This window comes from Thalassophryne amazonica, chromosome 4, assembly GCF_902500255.1.
Source record: "Thalassophryne amazonica chromosome 4, fThaAma1.1, whole genome shotgun sequence".
Classification (NCBI taxonomy): Eukaryota; Metazoa; Chordata; class Actinopteri; order Batrachoidiformes; family Batrachoididae; genus Thalassophryne; species Thalassophryne amazonica.
Genome location: NC_047106.1, coordinates 68399120 through 68416972, shown reverse-complemented (window position 1 = coordinate 68416972; position 17853 = coordinate 68399120). Strand labels below are relative to the sequence as shown.

General features: G+C 43.2%; 1 protein-coding gene across 3 annotated transcripts in view; it reads left to right on the top strand.

Annotated features, from left to right (window-relative positions):
• The window catches only part of cfap45 (cilia and flagella associated protein 45), a 45890-nt gene that overhangs the window by 15944 nt on the left and 12093 nt on the right, over positions 1 to 17853 (top strand). For all 3 annotated transcript variants that reach the window (XM_034168055.1, XM_034168056.1, XM_034168054.1), the window contains one exon: positions 46 to 270. In XM_034168055.1, the coding sequence (XP_034023946.1) occupies positions 46 to 270 (225 nt within the window). The remainder of the gene's footprint in view (positions 1 to 45; positions 271 to 17853) is intronic.

Below are 17853 nucleotides of genomic sequence, written 5' to 3'. Positions count from 1 at the left end.
TGATACATTTATGTCCACCTGTTTCAATGTCACTTCTGCACACAGGGCACAAAAGGAAGCCATTAGAAAAGAGGAGGAGGAGGAGGTGCGCCGACATTGGGAAGCACGCAACCATGCACAGGAGGTTCTGCGGCAGATTGAGGAACAAAAGCAGAGATGGAGGGAAGAGCAAAGTGAGCGCCTTAAGGAAATGGACCATCTAAAAGAATTAGACCGCCAACGACACAGGCGCCTCGAGGAGCTGAAGGAGAAGAAGCTGAAGGACCTCAAGTAAGCAATGCAGAGCAGATGGACTGCAAGTAGACAGGGATGTCCTCTGCCCAAAAAACAACAAAAATTATATTTGGAAGCTTAGCTATGTTTTTTAAAAAAAAGGGAAAAAAGTGGATCATCAGTTCTAGATTGTTCTCGGCCACGTTGTTGGACAAGAATGTGAAGGGCCTGCTCTCTACAGGTTTTCACTCCAGTCTCCCAGCTTATTTAATTGGTTGGCACTCCATCATGTGGGGAGGTAGTCTTCAGTTAATGTCTGCTGAGGCACTTGGTTACCAGTGGTGGGCACAGCTAACCAAAAAGATAGCTTTGATAACCGCTAATCAGCTAACTAAAAAGTTATCTTTTATAACACTAAACCAATAAACCACTTAAAAAATGTATCAGAAGCTAACAGCGAACTGATAACTTTCCGTTTTGTCTCCAGTACACTCTCAGCTACTGAGAAGCCGATTTAGAGTTTAAATTCCACCAACGCTTCCAATAGAATCAAAGATGATCACAAACCCAAAACAACCAATGCGTCAGCACTTCTGTCTTTGTGGACCCTGCCCACTGCTGTAGGGAAGCATCATTTACCTTGACAGCATACAGTGGTCCAGCCGTGAGGCAGACATCTTGAAAACGAAAGCAGTTTGACTGATGGTTTTGATTCATAAATGAAATTCATCCGGATAGAATAACTACATTAATGTTAACTCTGTCATTTGTACAAAGTGAAAATATAACACACGTTTTAATTTTAAAATAATGGACTAATTCAGACGTTTTGAACATTAACACACACAGATGCCCAAAGGGATTATGGGTAAACTGAGCCTCCGTTCACACTGATTGGTTGATTCATTCATTCTGTGTAGATGGGTCAAAATGCATAGAACACTGCCATCTACTGGATGGCAGTGGGAATGGTGCCCGATTATATCACATGGTTGTTGACCTGAATCACAACTTAAGAAACAGACCTTTTGGTTTTGCAAATGCCTTTTTTTAACAAATGAAAAAAAAATGACATATTTTACAAAAGCACATTTATTTGTAAACACAAACACACACGTTACAGTAACTTGTGTTGGTTTTTATATAGGTTGTTTTTTTCTCTTTTTTTTGGTGGCTGCCTGGTAGCCAGGACCCTTCCGCTGGGGCAGAGTTAAGCTCAGCTCCTCTCACCTGCCTGACTGCTGCAAAATACATAGCAGACCAGAATCAACATGTATGATTTTAAGATTTACCAGGGTTCTCCCCAGGCAATGGAACAACAGAGTTGCACCATTATATTGTTATCACAGTGACGTTATACTGTGCCCTGCTCTCAGGTAGGGATGGAGAGTTTTCTAATCCAGCCAGGCTGTTTTTGTGCTGAACGGACTTGCTGCCTGCTCGCACCTCCCTCACCGGCAATGAGCCTAGCAGAGCCACAGAGCTGCAGCTCAGAGAGCAGAGCACAGTGGCTCTCGGTGAAAGAACAAAAACTCCTCAAAGTCTTTCAATAAAAAGAGCTCCTTCTGCCTGTGTAGCTACGGATACATTCAGTTTGCTTAAATAAGCCGCAAAGAGGGTGTGATAGTGATGAGTATCTCATTCTCTCGCAGAGAGAAGAGCCCTCCTCCTCCTCTCTCTGCGAGAGAATGAGTGAGAGGGGGAGGAACAGCAGACTAGGGCGCTACACGCTGTAAAAAAGCAGCAAAGCAGTTTTAATAAACGATCATCACACAGTCTCAGTGAAATAGTAAAGTGTGAAAAACTGATTCAGAAAGTTTTTCATCCAGGGTTTTATCTTTAAAAGAGCAGATTTACTTCTTTACCTCTTCCAGTTACTTTTTACAGAAGTATTTTTTTTCATTTTGTTGTTATTGTTGTTTATGGACCAATGACACCAGATCAAATTACTTTTATGTGAGAACTTAGTTGCCAATAAATTTGTTTTTGATTCTGATTTGACAATCAAATCAGTCCAGGTTAAGCTCTTGTTCAAACAAGACAGTTAGGAGTTATATTGTTTAAAAAAGTATGCAATCCCACTCAGAACTGTTGAGAGAGAGAGAAAAAAAAACTAAACTGTCAACATAACAGAAAAACTCTGTCTTACTGGATTAAAGGTACACTGTGTCATTTTTAAAGAAGAGAGCATGTCCATCAAATATTAATGTGTTAAACTTTTCAATGTTATTTATTTTAACTTAGACAGAAACATGCAAAAAAGAACTTTGATATTACAACATAAGTGTCATTTGTTTGGTCTATTATTCTTGCTTTCAGTGCATTTAAAACCACTCAAAATGACTCGCAGTGCTTGCGCCTTGGGTGATAATTGCCAACAGCACCCGCTATCAGGGTGGGCGGCTCCATTTTGTCAAGCAACCTCCGGTTTGCCACTGCATCGATGATTAGCTGCGTGGGAACACAGTACGTCAGAAGTGTCCAAACATGAGCAGCATTAATTGTTCAGTTCTTGGGTGCCACAACAACTGGAAGAAGAGGAAATTATCGCTTTCAGAACAATGTTTTGAACATGGAAAGTAGAGATCTGAGTACTGTGGACTAGCATTTAACTTGTTCCCTCCTCCATTGAAAGATGAAGATCTCCGATGCTAGCAAAAGGCGCTGAATTTAAAAAATCCACCCAGACGTCCCTATGTCTGTTCTTTTTATTTTGTGGAAAAAAAACCCACACCGCTGGATCCTTACCCAGAGAAATGATTGGGATCCAACGCTCTGTTGAAGAAGCCACGGCAGATGCTAGTGAGACAAACGGGTAAGCTGTGTTTGTAGCATGGTTGCTATCCAATTTACTCATTTTTTGGCATTTGATACAACCAAGCACTGCATGAAATAACACCGTACGTATATTAACGTTACGTAATCTTGGCATTACAGTGGTACTACTTGTCAGGTAGTATTTTAACAGGGCAGGGGACTCAGTTGCCCGCTACTTGGAGAACATGCTGCGGAGGGAATTGGAGCTACCGACTGAGACCCGTCTCTCAATTCAGCGGGCACACAGGCAATAACTGGACGCCCTGAACCTGGAGCAGCGCCCAGGTCGATCATTGAGAACTTTTTGGAATTCGATACTAAAGAGTCCCTTCTTAAGAAAATGTAAAAAAAACGAATACAAGTGAATGATAAACGGTTTTTGACCACGACTACCCCATTAAGGTAGTTAAAAAACGTGAAGCATACAGTGGCATCAAAAAGGTACTGAAGACACATGGTATTAAATTCCAAACACCGCTGACAAGAATCAGAACCCACTGGAAAGACGGGCCAAAAACCTATGGCAGCCCACAGGAGGCAGTGAACGAGATGCGGGAGAGAGGACTTGATGTGGAGATGGGAGAAGAACAAGAGGATGCATTTGACAGTAGGATCAAAGACGTTTTTCCATGGGAGAGGAACCAGGAGTCATCTCAGTTTAAAAAAGAAAAAGCTGAAATAATTTACTTGCAAGAAACACATCTCACAGACAAAGAACACGAAAAATTAAAAACTATGGGCTATAAAAATACATGTTTTTAGTACATTTAAAGGAAGTAGTGAAAGGGGAGTCACAATCTGATGCTCCGCTTGTCATGCCCCACCCAGTTCCAGGCTTCATTCCTTATTTCCCTCTTTATTTGGTTCTGCTCCTTTTGCCCCAGCCTTGTTTTATTAATTGCCTTTTTCATCATGTGTTTATTCTATGTTCTATTTTTGCTTTGTCACTTTCTTTCTTTGTTACTTTTATACTTCTGCCATGTTCCAGTTCCATTCTAGTTTTGTTCTATCAGTCTGTTTTCATGGTTCATCATTTAGTTATTGTTTGCCTATTGTTTTTGCTGTTCTCATTTCTGCTGTGTAGTACTGTTATGCCAGGTTTTGTTTTTCTTATAGTTTTGTCTGTCTGTTCCACTTGGTTTTGTCACAGTGTATTTCCCATGATTCTGTTTATCACGTTCTGGTATGCTTTCAGCCCTGTTCAAGTTTAGATTCCTGTTCATGTTTTTCTTTGTATGATCTTTAGTTGTCATGTCTGTAATCTCTTCACCGCTCACTTGCACCTGCCTGTCATTCTCTTTGTCTGCACTTCTCTCAGGTCTCTAAGTTGTCATGTCCAGTTTCATTGTTATCACAGTCTCTTTCTGATCACTGCACTCTCATGTCCTGCACCTGCACTTTGTCATGACTGTTGGCCACGCCCCATTCATCTGTCATATACTTGCCCCTTTGTCACCGCCTTTCTGCATCTCTTTTGCCTCTTAGTTGTCACCTGACCACGCCCCCTTCCAGGCCCTTCCTCCTCCACGTGCACCTCATTATCTTAACACCTGTTCTTATTTAAACTGCTTCAGTTCACTTCCTCCCTGCTCATTTGTTGATTCATTCACTCACCAGCACTTTGTTTCAGTCCTGTTTTGCCAAGCCGTGTTTTTTGACTCAGCTCAGTGTACCGGATCCTGCTTTTTGCCTCAGCCCTGACAACTCTGTTCGCTCGTGTACTGACCCTGCTTGTTTTTGACCATGTCCTCTGTCTTGTCCCTGCCCGGTACTTTTGCTCCGTGGACTGCCTTTTTGTTACTGAACCCAGGCCTGAATAAAACCATCCTTTACGCATACGTCCTGTTGTGAGCCTGCATTTGTGTCCAGCCTCTGTCTGTGTCTCGCCTCCGCTCAGTCCTGTCAGAACAAACGAGCCAGACATGAACACAGTGGGCTCGAACCCCGTCAACAGGAACCAGGACGCCGACACCATCAAAAGGATTTTTGATGACATTCAATTTTTCTTTGTATGTTTCCGCGACTGCTACTCTCCGAAGGAGAAATTTGATTTTCTAGAGCAGGCATGGGAACTTGTGGAAGCAAATGTTTGGCTTTATGAGCTCTTTCCTGATCTGCAGGACCTGGACGCAATTTTTTCTGGCCAAAGACTTCCCGACTGGATAAAACATCCAGAGGCCCACCTGTATTCTCAACACCTGCCCTCTGATGACGACGCTGAGTGGAGCGACTGTGATGAAGATGACGATGATGATTCTTCAGAGACAAAGCAGTTTGCAGTCTAGGACACGGTAAATGTGTTATTTAAGATACAGGACCTGTTTTTTGCATATCACGACAATCTGAGTCCACAGAACCGACGTCGCGTTCTGTCGGCCCTTGATCAGCTTTTACAAGCCGAGTCAGACGTGGTCCACTGTTTTCCAGAACTGAAGAATATAAAATCTCATTTTAAGCAGGGTCAGGTTCCTCCATGCATCGAGGATCCAATTAATTTTTTTGTTTGAATCGGACATCACCGCTGCCTGTTCAACCGCACCTCAGTACATAACAATTTCGGATGCAGCCTGGTGCGCATCAGTGCAAAAACCGGCCGCACCATCTCAGCCGGAGAAACCGGGATCACAGCCACGCTCAGCACCCATTCTGGCCCCTTCACGGGCACCACCTAAGCCTGCGCCGCGTAAGACACATGTGGATTCCACACGGGCCGAAGCGGAGTCGGTCTCCACCGTTTTGACGCCATCAGCGCATTGGCACCAGGAAGCCCCAACCGCACTCACGTCTTGGATTTCCTCATGCCTGACTTCTCAGCATCTCCCTGAAATGACAATGGCTATTCCAAGCCTACCACCTGTACCAGCCCTTCGTAAGCCTCGTGCACCTGTGCCACGAAAGACCGCGCGAGCGGCTGAACCAGTCTCCACGCTAGCGGCGCCAGCGGCTGAACCCGACTCCACGCCAGCGGCTGAACCCGACTCCACGCCAGCGGCTGAACCCGTCTCCGCGCCAGCGGCTGAACCAGCTTCCGCCTGCACTGCACCTGCGGCTGAACCAGTGTCCGCACCTGCGGCACCTCCAGCCGAACCAGTCTCCGCATGCAGTGTGCCAGCGGCTGAACCAGTCTCCGCGCTTGCGGCACCTGCGGCACGTCCAGCCCAACCCGTCTCCGCGCACCCCACGCCAGCGGCTGTACCAGTCTTTGCGCGCCCCGCGCCAGCGGCTGAACCCGACTCCGCGCCAGCGGCGCCTGCGGCTGAACCCGTGTCCGCGCCAGTGGCGCCTGTGGCTCAACCCGACTCCGCGCACAATCAATCAATCAATCAATTTTTTTATATAGCGCCAAATCACAACAAACAGTTGCCCCAAGGTGCTTTATATTGTAAGGCAAGGCCATACAATAATTATGTAAAACCCCAACGGTCAAAACGACCCCATGTGAGCAAGCACTTGGCTACAGTGGGAAGGAAAAACTCCCTTTTAACAGGAAGAAACCTCCAGCAGAACCAGGCTCAGGGAGGGGCAGTCTTCTGCTGGGACTGGTTGGGGCTGAGGGAGAGACCAGGAAAAGACATGCTGTGGAGGGGAGCAGAGATCGATCACTAATGATTAAATGCAGAGTGGTGCATACAGAGCAAAAAGAGAAAGAAACAATGCATCATGGAACCCCCCAGCAGTCTACGTCTATAGCAGCATAACTAAGGGATGGTTCAGGGTCACCTGATCCAGCCCTAACTATAAGCTTTAGCAAAAAGTAAGTTTTAAGCCTAATCTTAAAAGTAGAGAGGGTGTCTGTCTCCCTGATCTGAATTGGGAGCTGGTTCCACAGGAGAGGAGCCTGAAAGCTGAAGGCTCTGCCTCCCATTCTACTCTTACAAACCCTAGGAACTACAAGTAAGCCTGCAGTCTGAGAGCGAAGCGCTCTATTGGGTGATATGGTACTACGAGGTCCCTAAGATAAGATGGGACCTGATTATTCAAAACCTTATAAGTAAGAAGAAGAATTTTAAATTCTATTCTAGAATTAACAGGAAGCCATGAAGAGAGGCCAATATGGGTGAGATATGCTCTCTCCTTATAGTCCCCGTCAGTACTCTAGCTGCAGCATTTTGAATTAACTGAAGGCTTTTTAGGGAACTTTTAGGACAACCTGATAATAATGAATTACAATAGTCCCAGCCTAGAGGAAATAAATGCATGAATTAGTTTTTCAGCATCACTCTGAGACAGACCTTTCTGATTTTAGAGATATTGCGTAAATGCAAAAAAGCAGTCCTACATATTTGTTTAATATGCGCTTTGAATGACATATCCTGATCAAAAATGACTCCAAGATTTCTCACAGTATTACTAGAGGTCAGGGTAATGCCATCCAGAGTAAGGATCTGGTTAGACACCATGTTTCTAAGATTTGTGGGGCCAAGTACAATAACTTCAGTTTTATCTGAGTTTAAAGCAGGAAATTAGAGGTCATCCATGTCTTTATGTCTGTAAGACAATCCTGCAGTTTAGCTAATTGGTGTGTGTCCTCTGGCTTCATGGATAGATAAAGCTGGGTATCATCTGCGTAACAATGAAAATTTAAGCAATACCGTCTAATAATACTGCCTAAGGGAAGCATGTATAAAGTGAATAAAATTGGTCCTAGCACAGAACCTTGTGGAACTCCATAATTACTTTAGTCTGTGAAGAAGATTCCCCATTTACATGAACAAATTGTAATCTATTAGACAAATAAGATTCAAACCACCGCAGCGCAGTGCCTTTAATACCTATGGCATGCTCTAAATCTCTGTAATAAAATTTTATGGTCACAGTATCAAAAGCAGCACTGAGGTCTAACAGAACAAGCACAGAGATGAGTCCACTGTCCGAGGCCATAAGAAGATCATTTGTAACCTTACTAATGCTGTTTCTGTACTATGATGAATTCTAAACCTGACTGAAACTCTTCAAATAGACCATTCCTCTGCAGATGATCAGTTAGCTGTTTTACAACTACCCTTTCAAGAATTTTTGAGAGAAAAGGAAGGTTGGAGATTGGCCTATATTAGCTAAGATAGCTGGGTCAAGTGATGGCTTTTTAAGTATGGTTTAATTAGTGCCACCTTAAAAGCCTGTGGTACAGAGCCAACTACAAAGATAGATTGATCATATTTAAGATCGAAGCATTAAATAATGGTAGGGCTTCCTTGAGGCAGCCTGTAGGAATGGGGTCTAATAACATGTTGATGGTTTGGATGAAGTAACTAATGAAAATAACTCAGACAGAACAATCAGAGAGAAAGAGTCTAACCAAATACCGGCATCACTGAAAGCAGCCAAAGATAACGATACGTCTTGGGATGGTTATGAGTAATTTTTCTCTAATAGTTAAAATTTTGTTAGCAAAGAAAGTCATGAAGTCATTACTAGTTAAAGTTAATGGAATACTCAGCTCATAGAGCTCTGACTCTTTGTCAGCCTGGCTACAGTGCTGAAAAGAAACCTGGGGTTGTTCTTATTTTCTTCAATTAGTGATGAGTAGAAAGATGTCCTAGCTTTACGGAGGGCTTTTTAATAGAGCAACAGACTCTTTTTCCAGGCTAAGTGAAGATCTTCTAAATTAGTGAGACGCCATTTCCTCTCCAACGTACGGGTTATCTGCTTTAAAGCTACGAGTTTGTGAGTTATACCACGGAGTCAGGCACTTCTGATTTAAAGCTCTCTTTTTCAGCGGAGCTACAGCATCCAAAGTTTGTCTTCAATGAGGATGTAAAACTATTGACGAGATACTCTATCTCACTTACAGAGTTTAGGTAGCTACTCTGCACTGTGTTGGTATAATGGCATTAGAGAACATAAAGAAGGATCATATCCTTAAACCTAGTTACAGCGCTTTCTGAAAGACGTCTAGTGTAATGAAACTTATTCCCCACTGCTGGGTAGTCCATCAGGGTAAATGTAAATGTTATTAAGAATGATCAGACAGAAGGGAGTTTTCAGGGAATACTGTTAAGTCTTCTATTTCCATACCATAAGTCAGAACAAGATCTATCTACATTCTACATTCGGCACTCTGAGAAAGCACAGGTTTTTCTGATTGGTTCTTTTGTTGATCTGGTTTTGGTTATTGTTTTCTGTCTGCATTTTTGCTCATTTATGTGGGTTTCTTTGCTTTTTATGGTTTTTGTTCAAATACATTTATTCAGCATATGATGTTCTTTTCTGTCTCTTTTAGTCATTTTCTTAGGGTATTGTGCATATACCTAAATATCATGTGTTATGGATTCTTACGTTGGTTTGATTTGGTCAGTACCTGGGATGTGGACGCACTTTGTTTTTCTTTTGATGGGCTGTTCGGCTGAGCTCTTCTCCTTTTTGCCCAGTGGCTTCTCCATACTGTGGGACTCCTCCTGAGGAGGTTGGTTTCTTCACACCACTGTTTTGGAGTAATTTGTCCTAAATCTGGCCCAGATTGTTCCTCTGGCACCGCTCTGGGGGTCGGTTTGTACCATAGTCGAGTCCCTGATGTGTCCTTGCATGTTACTTCCCAGGTCCGCCCTCCTGACCCGGTAGTTAATCACGACCCAGTTGTATGTCATGTGCCCAGGCCCTGTGTTAGAGCTGCTGGTCGCCCTCCTGAGCCGCCTGGAGGTCTCTTTCCTGCCATGGCTATGCCTATTTTGGATCCCACGGCCGCCTGCCAGATTTTTGCTGTTCGGGTTTTCCCTGCCTGTTTTTCTGGGGCTGTTGTCAGTCATCCTTGGGGCCTCCTCTTTTTGGGCCCTGTTTGTTGTGAAAGTGTAGTGACACGGACCCACAACAGGGGGCGTTAATGAACGGACAATGGATAAGCCAAAAAGTAACAATCAATGTTGTGAATCGCACAACAACGTACAGACAGTAACAATATGGTGGACTGTCAATCATACACCAGGTGACGTGTGGGCAGGCTCGACGATAGAAGACGCCTGGAGAGAGAAGAGCTGGATCCCCACACAGCTTCCAACACCAACGGAGCTGAAGAACACCGGAGCCGCTAAGCCCTGCGCCCCAGGTGGCCGCTGTCTTCAGCAGTCAGACCCGGTACTGCTGGCAGAGAACAGAGACAGTCCAGATGAGTGTGAGTTCGCACACTCAGTAATCCCACAGTCTGTATTAAGTAAAGGAGGGAAAACCTCCACCTCCAATCACACACACTCGTGCAGCTCCTGGTCAACCACTTATCTGGGTTGGGGTGTGAGGCGAAGCCGTCGCTGTCACACCAAACGCCAATCCCTCAGATAAGGACACACTCCAGGAAAACGGCTGCAACAGAAGTTCAGGTTATTACACACAAAGTGTCAGTCAGCAGAGAAATTACCTGAATGGTAGTTGATTTCTCGGCGAGGAGGTGGAGTTGCAGTCCGGTCTTTGTAGTGGTGGTGATGGGTGACAGCTTGTGTTGATTAATGACAGCTGTCACCTCCAGCAAAGCCGACGCCCTCTCGTGCTTGAAGCCCGCACTTCAAGCAGGGCGCCATCTTGTGGTGGTGGGCCAGCAGTACCTCCTCTTCAGCGGCCCACACAACACTGTTATGGCTCTCCTGCCTCGGTCTGCCCACCGTCCTGGGCCCCCGGCCGCCCACCCAGTGTCGGGTCGTTTTTGGGCGGGTGCCCTGGGGCACCCGCTTGGGGAGGGGTACTGTCATGCCCCACCCAGTTCCAGGCTTCAGTCTTTATTTTCCCTCTTTATTTGGTTCTGCTCCTTTTGCCCCAGCCTTGTTTTATTAATTGCCTTTTTCATGTGTTTATTCTATGTTCTATTTTTGCTTTGTCACTTTCTTTCTTTGTTACTTTTATACTTCTGCCATGTTCCAGTTCCGTTCGATACGATACGATACACTTTATTGTCCCCTCAGGGAAATTTGTCTTGGACTCATGCTAGGTGCCTTACAGGAAAAGAGAAAACAAACAATACAGATAAAAACACAACCACATCCATAACAAATTAACATGACAGGAGTCAGGAGAAACACCATAAATATTGCATAATTCCAATTTTAAACATTATTGTTTAACAATTTAATAGACATGGGGACGAATGAATTTTTAAATCTATTCAGTCTACTCCGAGGAACTCTGTACCTTCTCCCAGAAGGAAGGAGAGTGTACTCTGCGTGAAGAACATGAACTGAATCCATCAGTATCCTCTGAGCTGCTTTCAAAACAGACTCTTCATAGAGTGAACTGAGGGACTGATATTGTTTCTTTCCGATTATCTGCATTGCATCATCAATTTGTCTGTTAAGTTCGTTTTAAATTGTACAGAAAGATTGCCGTACCAGGCAGTCATGCCATACCTAACTAGGCTCTCTAACACTGCCTGGTAAAACAACAACATAATTTTCTGATTGACTCCATACAAACGAAGTCTACGAAGGAAATAAAGTCTTTGATGGAATCGGGAGCACAAACTGTCCACATGTGCAGTCCAGCTGAAGGTATTGTCTATGTGCAGCCCCAAGTACTTGTATGAGTTGACCTGGTCAATGGGAATACCATGTATGACCACAGGAGTATGGTCCCCAACAGTCCTTGGATCCAGAATCATTTCCTTGGTTTTATTAACATTTAAAACCAAGTGGTTGTCATCACACCACTGCACAAAGTGTTTCACTTCAAGGAAGTACTTTGTTGGACTTGAATCTTTGTGCAGTAGGCTCAAAATAGCTGTATCATCAGAAAATTTAAAAACAAAGTTATTGCAGTAGTTATTTGTACAGTTATTAGTATAAAGAGTGAAGAGAACAGGAGAACTGACACAGCCTTGTGGTACACCTGTATTTGATGATTTGAATACCGAAAGAGCTTGATTAACTCTAACTTGTTGTAATCTATTAGTTAAAAAGGAATGATACCATCTGATTAAAAGTGGGTTAACATTCATTTCCTTTAACTTGGACAACAACAGGTATGGCTGTAATGTATTAAAGGCTGAGCTGAAATCAACCAATAAAATCCGTGCATAAGCAGTAGGATCTTCCAAGTGCTTAAGTGAAAAGTGGGTTAAGCTGTTAATGGCATCGTCAGTGCCTCTACTCTGCCTATAAGCAAATTGGAATGGATCAAGTACAGGGTTAACAACCGTCTTAAGGAAAAATAGCATAATCTTTTCAAAGCACTTGCTTACAACAGATGTTAAAGCTATTGGCCTATAGTCATTATTTCCAAGTGAGCACGATTTTTTGGCGATTGGAACAATAATGGATCTTTTCCAAAGGGTTGGTACAGTATGAAGGTCTACGGACTGCTGGAAGACAGGACACCAAGCAAGGGCCAGTTCTTCTGCACATGCTTTTATAAGCATTGCAGAGATGCCGTCTGGGCCGGTGGATTTTTTTGTAGACACCTTCTTAAAGATTGATTGAACTCTCCATGAGTCGATTACAATCCTAATATTTTGATCAACAGGAAGATTTTCCAGAATATTCTTACATCATCAGAAAAATCTTGTGTTTCAAACCTCAGAAAAAAATCATTTAACTCATTTGCTTTTCCTTGATCATCATTTGTTGCAAGTGTCTTTTTAGCTGGATTCATGTTTGTTATTATCTTGATGTTATCCCACAGCCTTTTAATGTCTGATTCGCTAAAGTTCTTCTCAATAGTTTCCCTGTGTAATATCCTGGCCTTTTTCAGCAATGTATTAAGTTCTCTTTGTACCACTTTCACACTCATTCTATCTTTGTTCTATCTTTTCCTATTAATACGCTCTTTCACCTGTTTAGTTATATACGGCTTATTATTTGGGTACACTGTAACTTCTTTCTTACTCATAACACTGTCTACACAAAATTTAATGTAATCTGTTATTGCTTCAGTGGCTTCATTTATTTCCATTTCATGAAATATTTCCCAATTAGTGCAGAGAAAGGATCCTTTAAGTATCTCCATATTGTCTTTGTCCCATAAAATCACTGTCTTTGTTTGTGGCTTACTTCTTTTAAGAGCAGTCTTATAAAGCGGGATCAGCTGGACAATATTATGATCCGAATTTGAAAGTGGAGGCTTTGATTTGGCAGTGTAAGCATTTTTCACACTGCCATAGCATTTATCCAACACTTTGTTTCCACGCATTTCGCATTTTACATATTGTTGAAAACCAGGAAGAGAGAATTCTAATTTACAATGATTAAAATCACCCAAGACAAACACTGGGGCCGCCGGTGTACGTTGCAACTGTTTATGAATGCATTCAGCTATAAGGCTTGCTGCTCTTACTGCATTCCCACTAGGTGGAACATAAACAACACAAATGATTATATTCCCAAACTCCCTCGGGAGATAGAAAGGCCTCAGTGACAGACACAATAATTCTACGTCCGATGTACACGTAGTCTCCCTCATGGTATAGTGCCTGCACCAGCTGTCATTCACAAACAGGCAAACCCCGCCCCCTCTGCTCTTTCCTGACAACTCGGATCTGTCCCCTCGGATAAGAGAGAATCCCTCAAGTTCAACAAGAGAGTCAGGAATATCTTGATGAAGCCAGGTCTCAGAAAAGACCAACATACCAGCTTCCCGGTATTCCCAGCAAACTTAGTTTTGTTCTATCAGTCTGTTTTCATGGTTCATCATTTAGTTATTGTTTGCCTATTGTTTTTGCTGTTCTCATTTCTGTTGTGTAGTACTGTTATGCCAGGTTTTGTTTTTCTTATAGTTTTGTCTGTCTGTTCCACTTGGTTTTGTCACAGTGTGTTATTTCCCATGATTCTGTTTATCACGTTCTGGTATGTTTTTTAGCCCTGTTCAAGTTTAGATTCCTGTTCATGTTTTTCTTTGTATGATCTTTAGTTGTCATGTCTGTAATCTCTTCACCGCTCACTTGCACCTGCCTGTCATTCTCTTTGTCTGCACTTCTCTCAGGTCTCTAAGTTGTCATGTCCAGTTTCATTGTTATCACAGTCTCTTTCTGATCACTGCACTCTCATGTCCCGCACCTGCACTTTGTCATCACTGTTGGCCACGCCCCATTCATGTCATTTACTTGCCCCTTTGTCACCGCCTTTCTGCATCTCTTTTGCCTCTTAGTTGTCACCTGACCACGCCCCCTTCCAGGCCCTTCCTCCTCCATGTGCACCTCATTATCTTAACACCTGTTCTTATTTAAACTGCTTCAGTTCACTTCCTCCCTGCTCATTTGTTGATTCATTCACTCACCAGCACTTTGTTTCAGTCCTGTTTTGCCAAGCCGTGTTTTTTGACTCAGCTCTGTGTACCGGATCCTGCTTTTTGCCTCAGCCCTGACAACTCTGTTCGCTCGTGTACTGACCCTGCTTGTTTTTGACCACGTCCGCTGTCTTGTCCCTGCCTGGTACTTTTGCTCCGTGGACTGCGTTCCTGTTACTGAACCCAGGCCTGAATAAAACCATCCTTTACGCATACGTCCTGTTGTGAGCCTGCATTTGTGTCCAGCCTCTGTCTGTGCCTCGCCTCCGCTCAGTCCTGTCACCGTTGATGGTTTTTTAAGTTAGTTGAAAAGCTAATCTGCTAACAAAAAAGTTAGGTTTGCTCATTAGCGGAACTGTGCCCACCACTGTTGGTTACAGTGAAAGCCTGCAGAATGCAGATGTGGCTCCGTTAATCTAGTACAGATATGGACATCCATGTGGCAGGACTGACTACAGTCACACAGGTTTTTTTTATCTTACTGATCTCCAAAGCAGCTGGTTCCATTGTTTAGTTCTTTTCTGTAATGATTGGTTCTTGTTTTTTGTCAAGGATCCCTTTGGAGTGAGGAAGTTGCTAAGTGTCCTTTAATTGACTTTATTATGACCAGAACTGAGGGACAGTACATGTTTGGGTGAATACTAAGAAGTTATTACAAAACATAAGCTGTCCAAAACTACTGTCCACCATAATGCATAGACCAATCCAAAATCAAATTGAATTTATTGCCAAGTAAGTTCACACATAGAAGGAATTTGATCTGGTGTTATTGGGGTGTAAGCAACAATAAAAAGAAAAGGAAAAAAAGTACTTCTGTAAGTAAAAGAGCCATATAATCATATAGCAAAGCTATATAGGCAGAACTATGTTCATAGTTAATATGATGTAGTGGAATGGGGACTGTGCAAAAGTATATGGTTTGTGTGCAAATCTACAGTACCTTTCAGTGGCAGGGATGACCCATCTGTACATGTGGAAGTGGGGGGGGGGGGGCAGGGTTAAAGGGGGCCTCTGGCATTATTTTTAGTGTAGCTGCGGATGGAAATAAGGTTTTTTTCTGTCTTGAGGTATTAGTCCTGATGGACCTCAGCGTCTGCCAGAGGGGAGGGTAACAAAAAGTTGTGTACTGGGTGAGAGGGATCGGCCACTATCTTTCTTGCTCGACTCGGGCCCTGGACGTGTACAGGTCCTGTAGGGATGGCAGATTGCAGTCGATCACCTTCTCTGCAGCCTGCTCCTGTCCATAGCAGTGGCAGCAGCTACCAGACGGTGATGGAAGAGGAGATGATGGATCAATGATGGCAGTGTAGAAGTTCACCATCATTGTTTTTGGCATTTTGAACTTCCTCAGCTGCCGCAGAAAGTAAGAGAACACAGCAGAGGATGTAACATTCACATCATGGCTGTAATGTTAAAAGCGGTCACTCGTCTTCACATTCTATCCAACTCCGTGATCACAGAAGCGGTTTCGTCAGTGAGGCTTCGGTGTCCCGCACGTTACATTTTTGCAAATTTATGGTGTATTTCCGGGTCATCACTAGAGATGGCAGCGTGAAAAGCTTCTAGCGACAAATTCATAAATAACTTCCCCAAAAGCTAAATGTCATCGAGTAATTACAGTAAAGAGAAGTGATTTCGAAAGGTGAGGGAAATGACATCCAATCAAAGACAAAGAAGGCGGCTCAAGCAACGGAAAGACACATTGAGGATGAAGAACAAGCATGTCATCAGAGTGACATCGACATCTTCTAATTTACCAGTAATTTTAATGAATGGACCACTTCCACCTGATTCTGATTGCTTTAGCTAGCCAAGATGTAGAAGATAGCACCAGAGTTCGGAGGGAAGACAAGTTTGCTTTGATTCTAAAAGAAATCAGAGACTTTCGTAACGACAACAGTAAGCAATTTGTTGAACTCAAGCAAGAGATTACGAAAACAAATGCAAGAGTGGACGACGCAGAGAAACAGATTGCAGCCTTTGAAGACTGCATGCAAGCTGCAGAGGAGGTCATAATGGAATTAGCGAAGCAACAAGTGGATTTCCAACAAAAGTTATCTGATGCAGAGTTACGCTCCCGAAGAAAGAACATAAGGATATACGGAGTCCCAGAGCTGGCGGAAGGAACGTCTCCTTCAGCTGTCCCGTCTTTGTGGAAAAATTATTGCATGAAAACTTGGGAATTCCCCCTACTAAAGATTTACAGATTGAAAGGGCGCACCGAGCACTGGCCCGCGTCCCCCCAGCCCATGGTAAACCCAGATCGTTGGTGGTCAGATTCCAGAGCTACCGAATGAAAGACAAGTATTGAAGACGACCTGGCAAAAGAAAGGCTTTATGTTCAACGACAGCAAAATCAGTATAGACCACAACTATGCTCCGGATGTACTGGCAAAGCGCAGGGAGTATGGAGAGATACAAAGAATCCTGAAGGAGAGCAATATAAAATTTCAGACTCTCTACCCGGCTAGAATGCGAGTTTTCTTCAAAGAAGAGATCAAAATATACGATACTGCGCAGGATGCAGTGTCGGACCTGGTGGAAAGGGGGCTACCTGTCACTCGAGTGGTGCGCACGGACTCGGACACGCTTTTGGAAAGGCTGCATGAACACCTGGAAACCTGCTCGTCGCATCCCAGGATTAAAGGAAAAGCTACAAGCATTTAGATTGAGCTAGTCTCGAAGCACAAACGCCTGATGAAAATATTTTTTTGGACTCTTGGTTTATGACGTGAAAAAGATTAGTGAGTAGATTTAAAGTTTGGATTTTTATTACAAATTAACAAATATGTCGTAAATGAGGACTTGAAAGGACTGAGACAAATATGGTAGAGGGCCCTCAACGTCCGTTTGGCCATAGAGGCTTTCCCTCGAAGAGGAGGTCCAAGAGAGGTGTGAACCTCAACTCGGGAAGTGGTTTCTAAGACCTGTTCAAAGTATAACAGTTTTAAGGTTCTATAGTTTGTTTAAGAGTTCTAAAGTGGTTTGTCATGTTATTATATTTTCAACTCTTTTCAAAGGGGAAGCTTCACATAGTGGCGGAAGGAAGAATTTTCATGTTCTTTGTTTAAAATAATCAAAATGCATAGTGGAGACCTTAAAATAATTTCCTTTAATGTAAATGGGCTATTAAGTCCAGTCAAAAGGACCAAAGTGTTGTCAAAACTTAAAAAAGAAGGGGCACAAATTTTTTCCAGGAGACTCACATGCATCTGAACATGCAAAGCTCAAGAAGCAAGGCTTTAAGCATGTATTTTCCTCTTCATACAAGTCTTCACATAAACGAGGGGTGGCCATAATCATATCTAGTAGAACATATGAACATATGACATATGAACATAAGTCTGAAATAGTGTAGACGGAAGTGGTCCGTTCATTAAAATTACTGGTAAATTAGAAGATGTCGATGTCACTCTGATTAATGTTTATGCCCCCCCAGGAAGTGACTGGTTGTTCTATAATAGTCCAGTCATTTTATGGTTTGACCCAGAAAAAATTGCAACAGAAATGATTTTGGTGGCATTTGAACCATGAAACTGTTTTATAAAACATACTAAAAGTCTAGAAAGATAAAAAATCGGGAACACTTCCAAAATCCAAGATGGCCACGCCGAAAACATGCAAAATTTG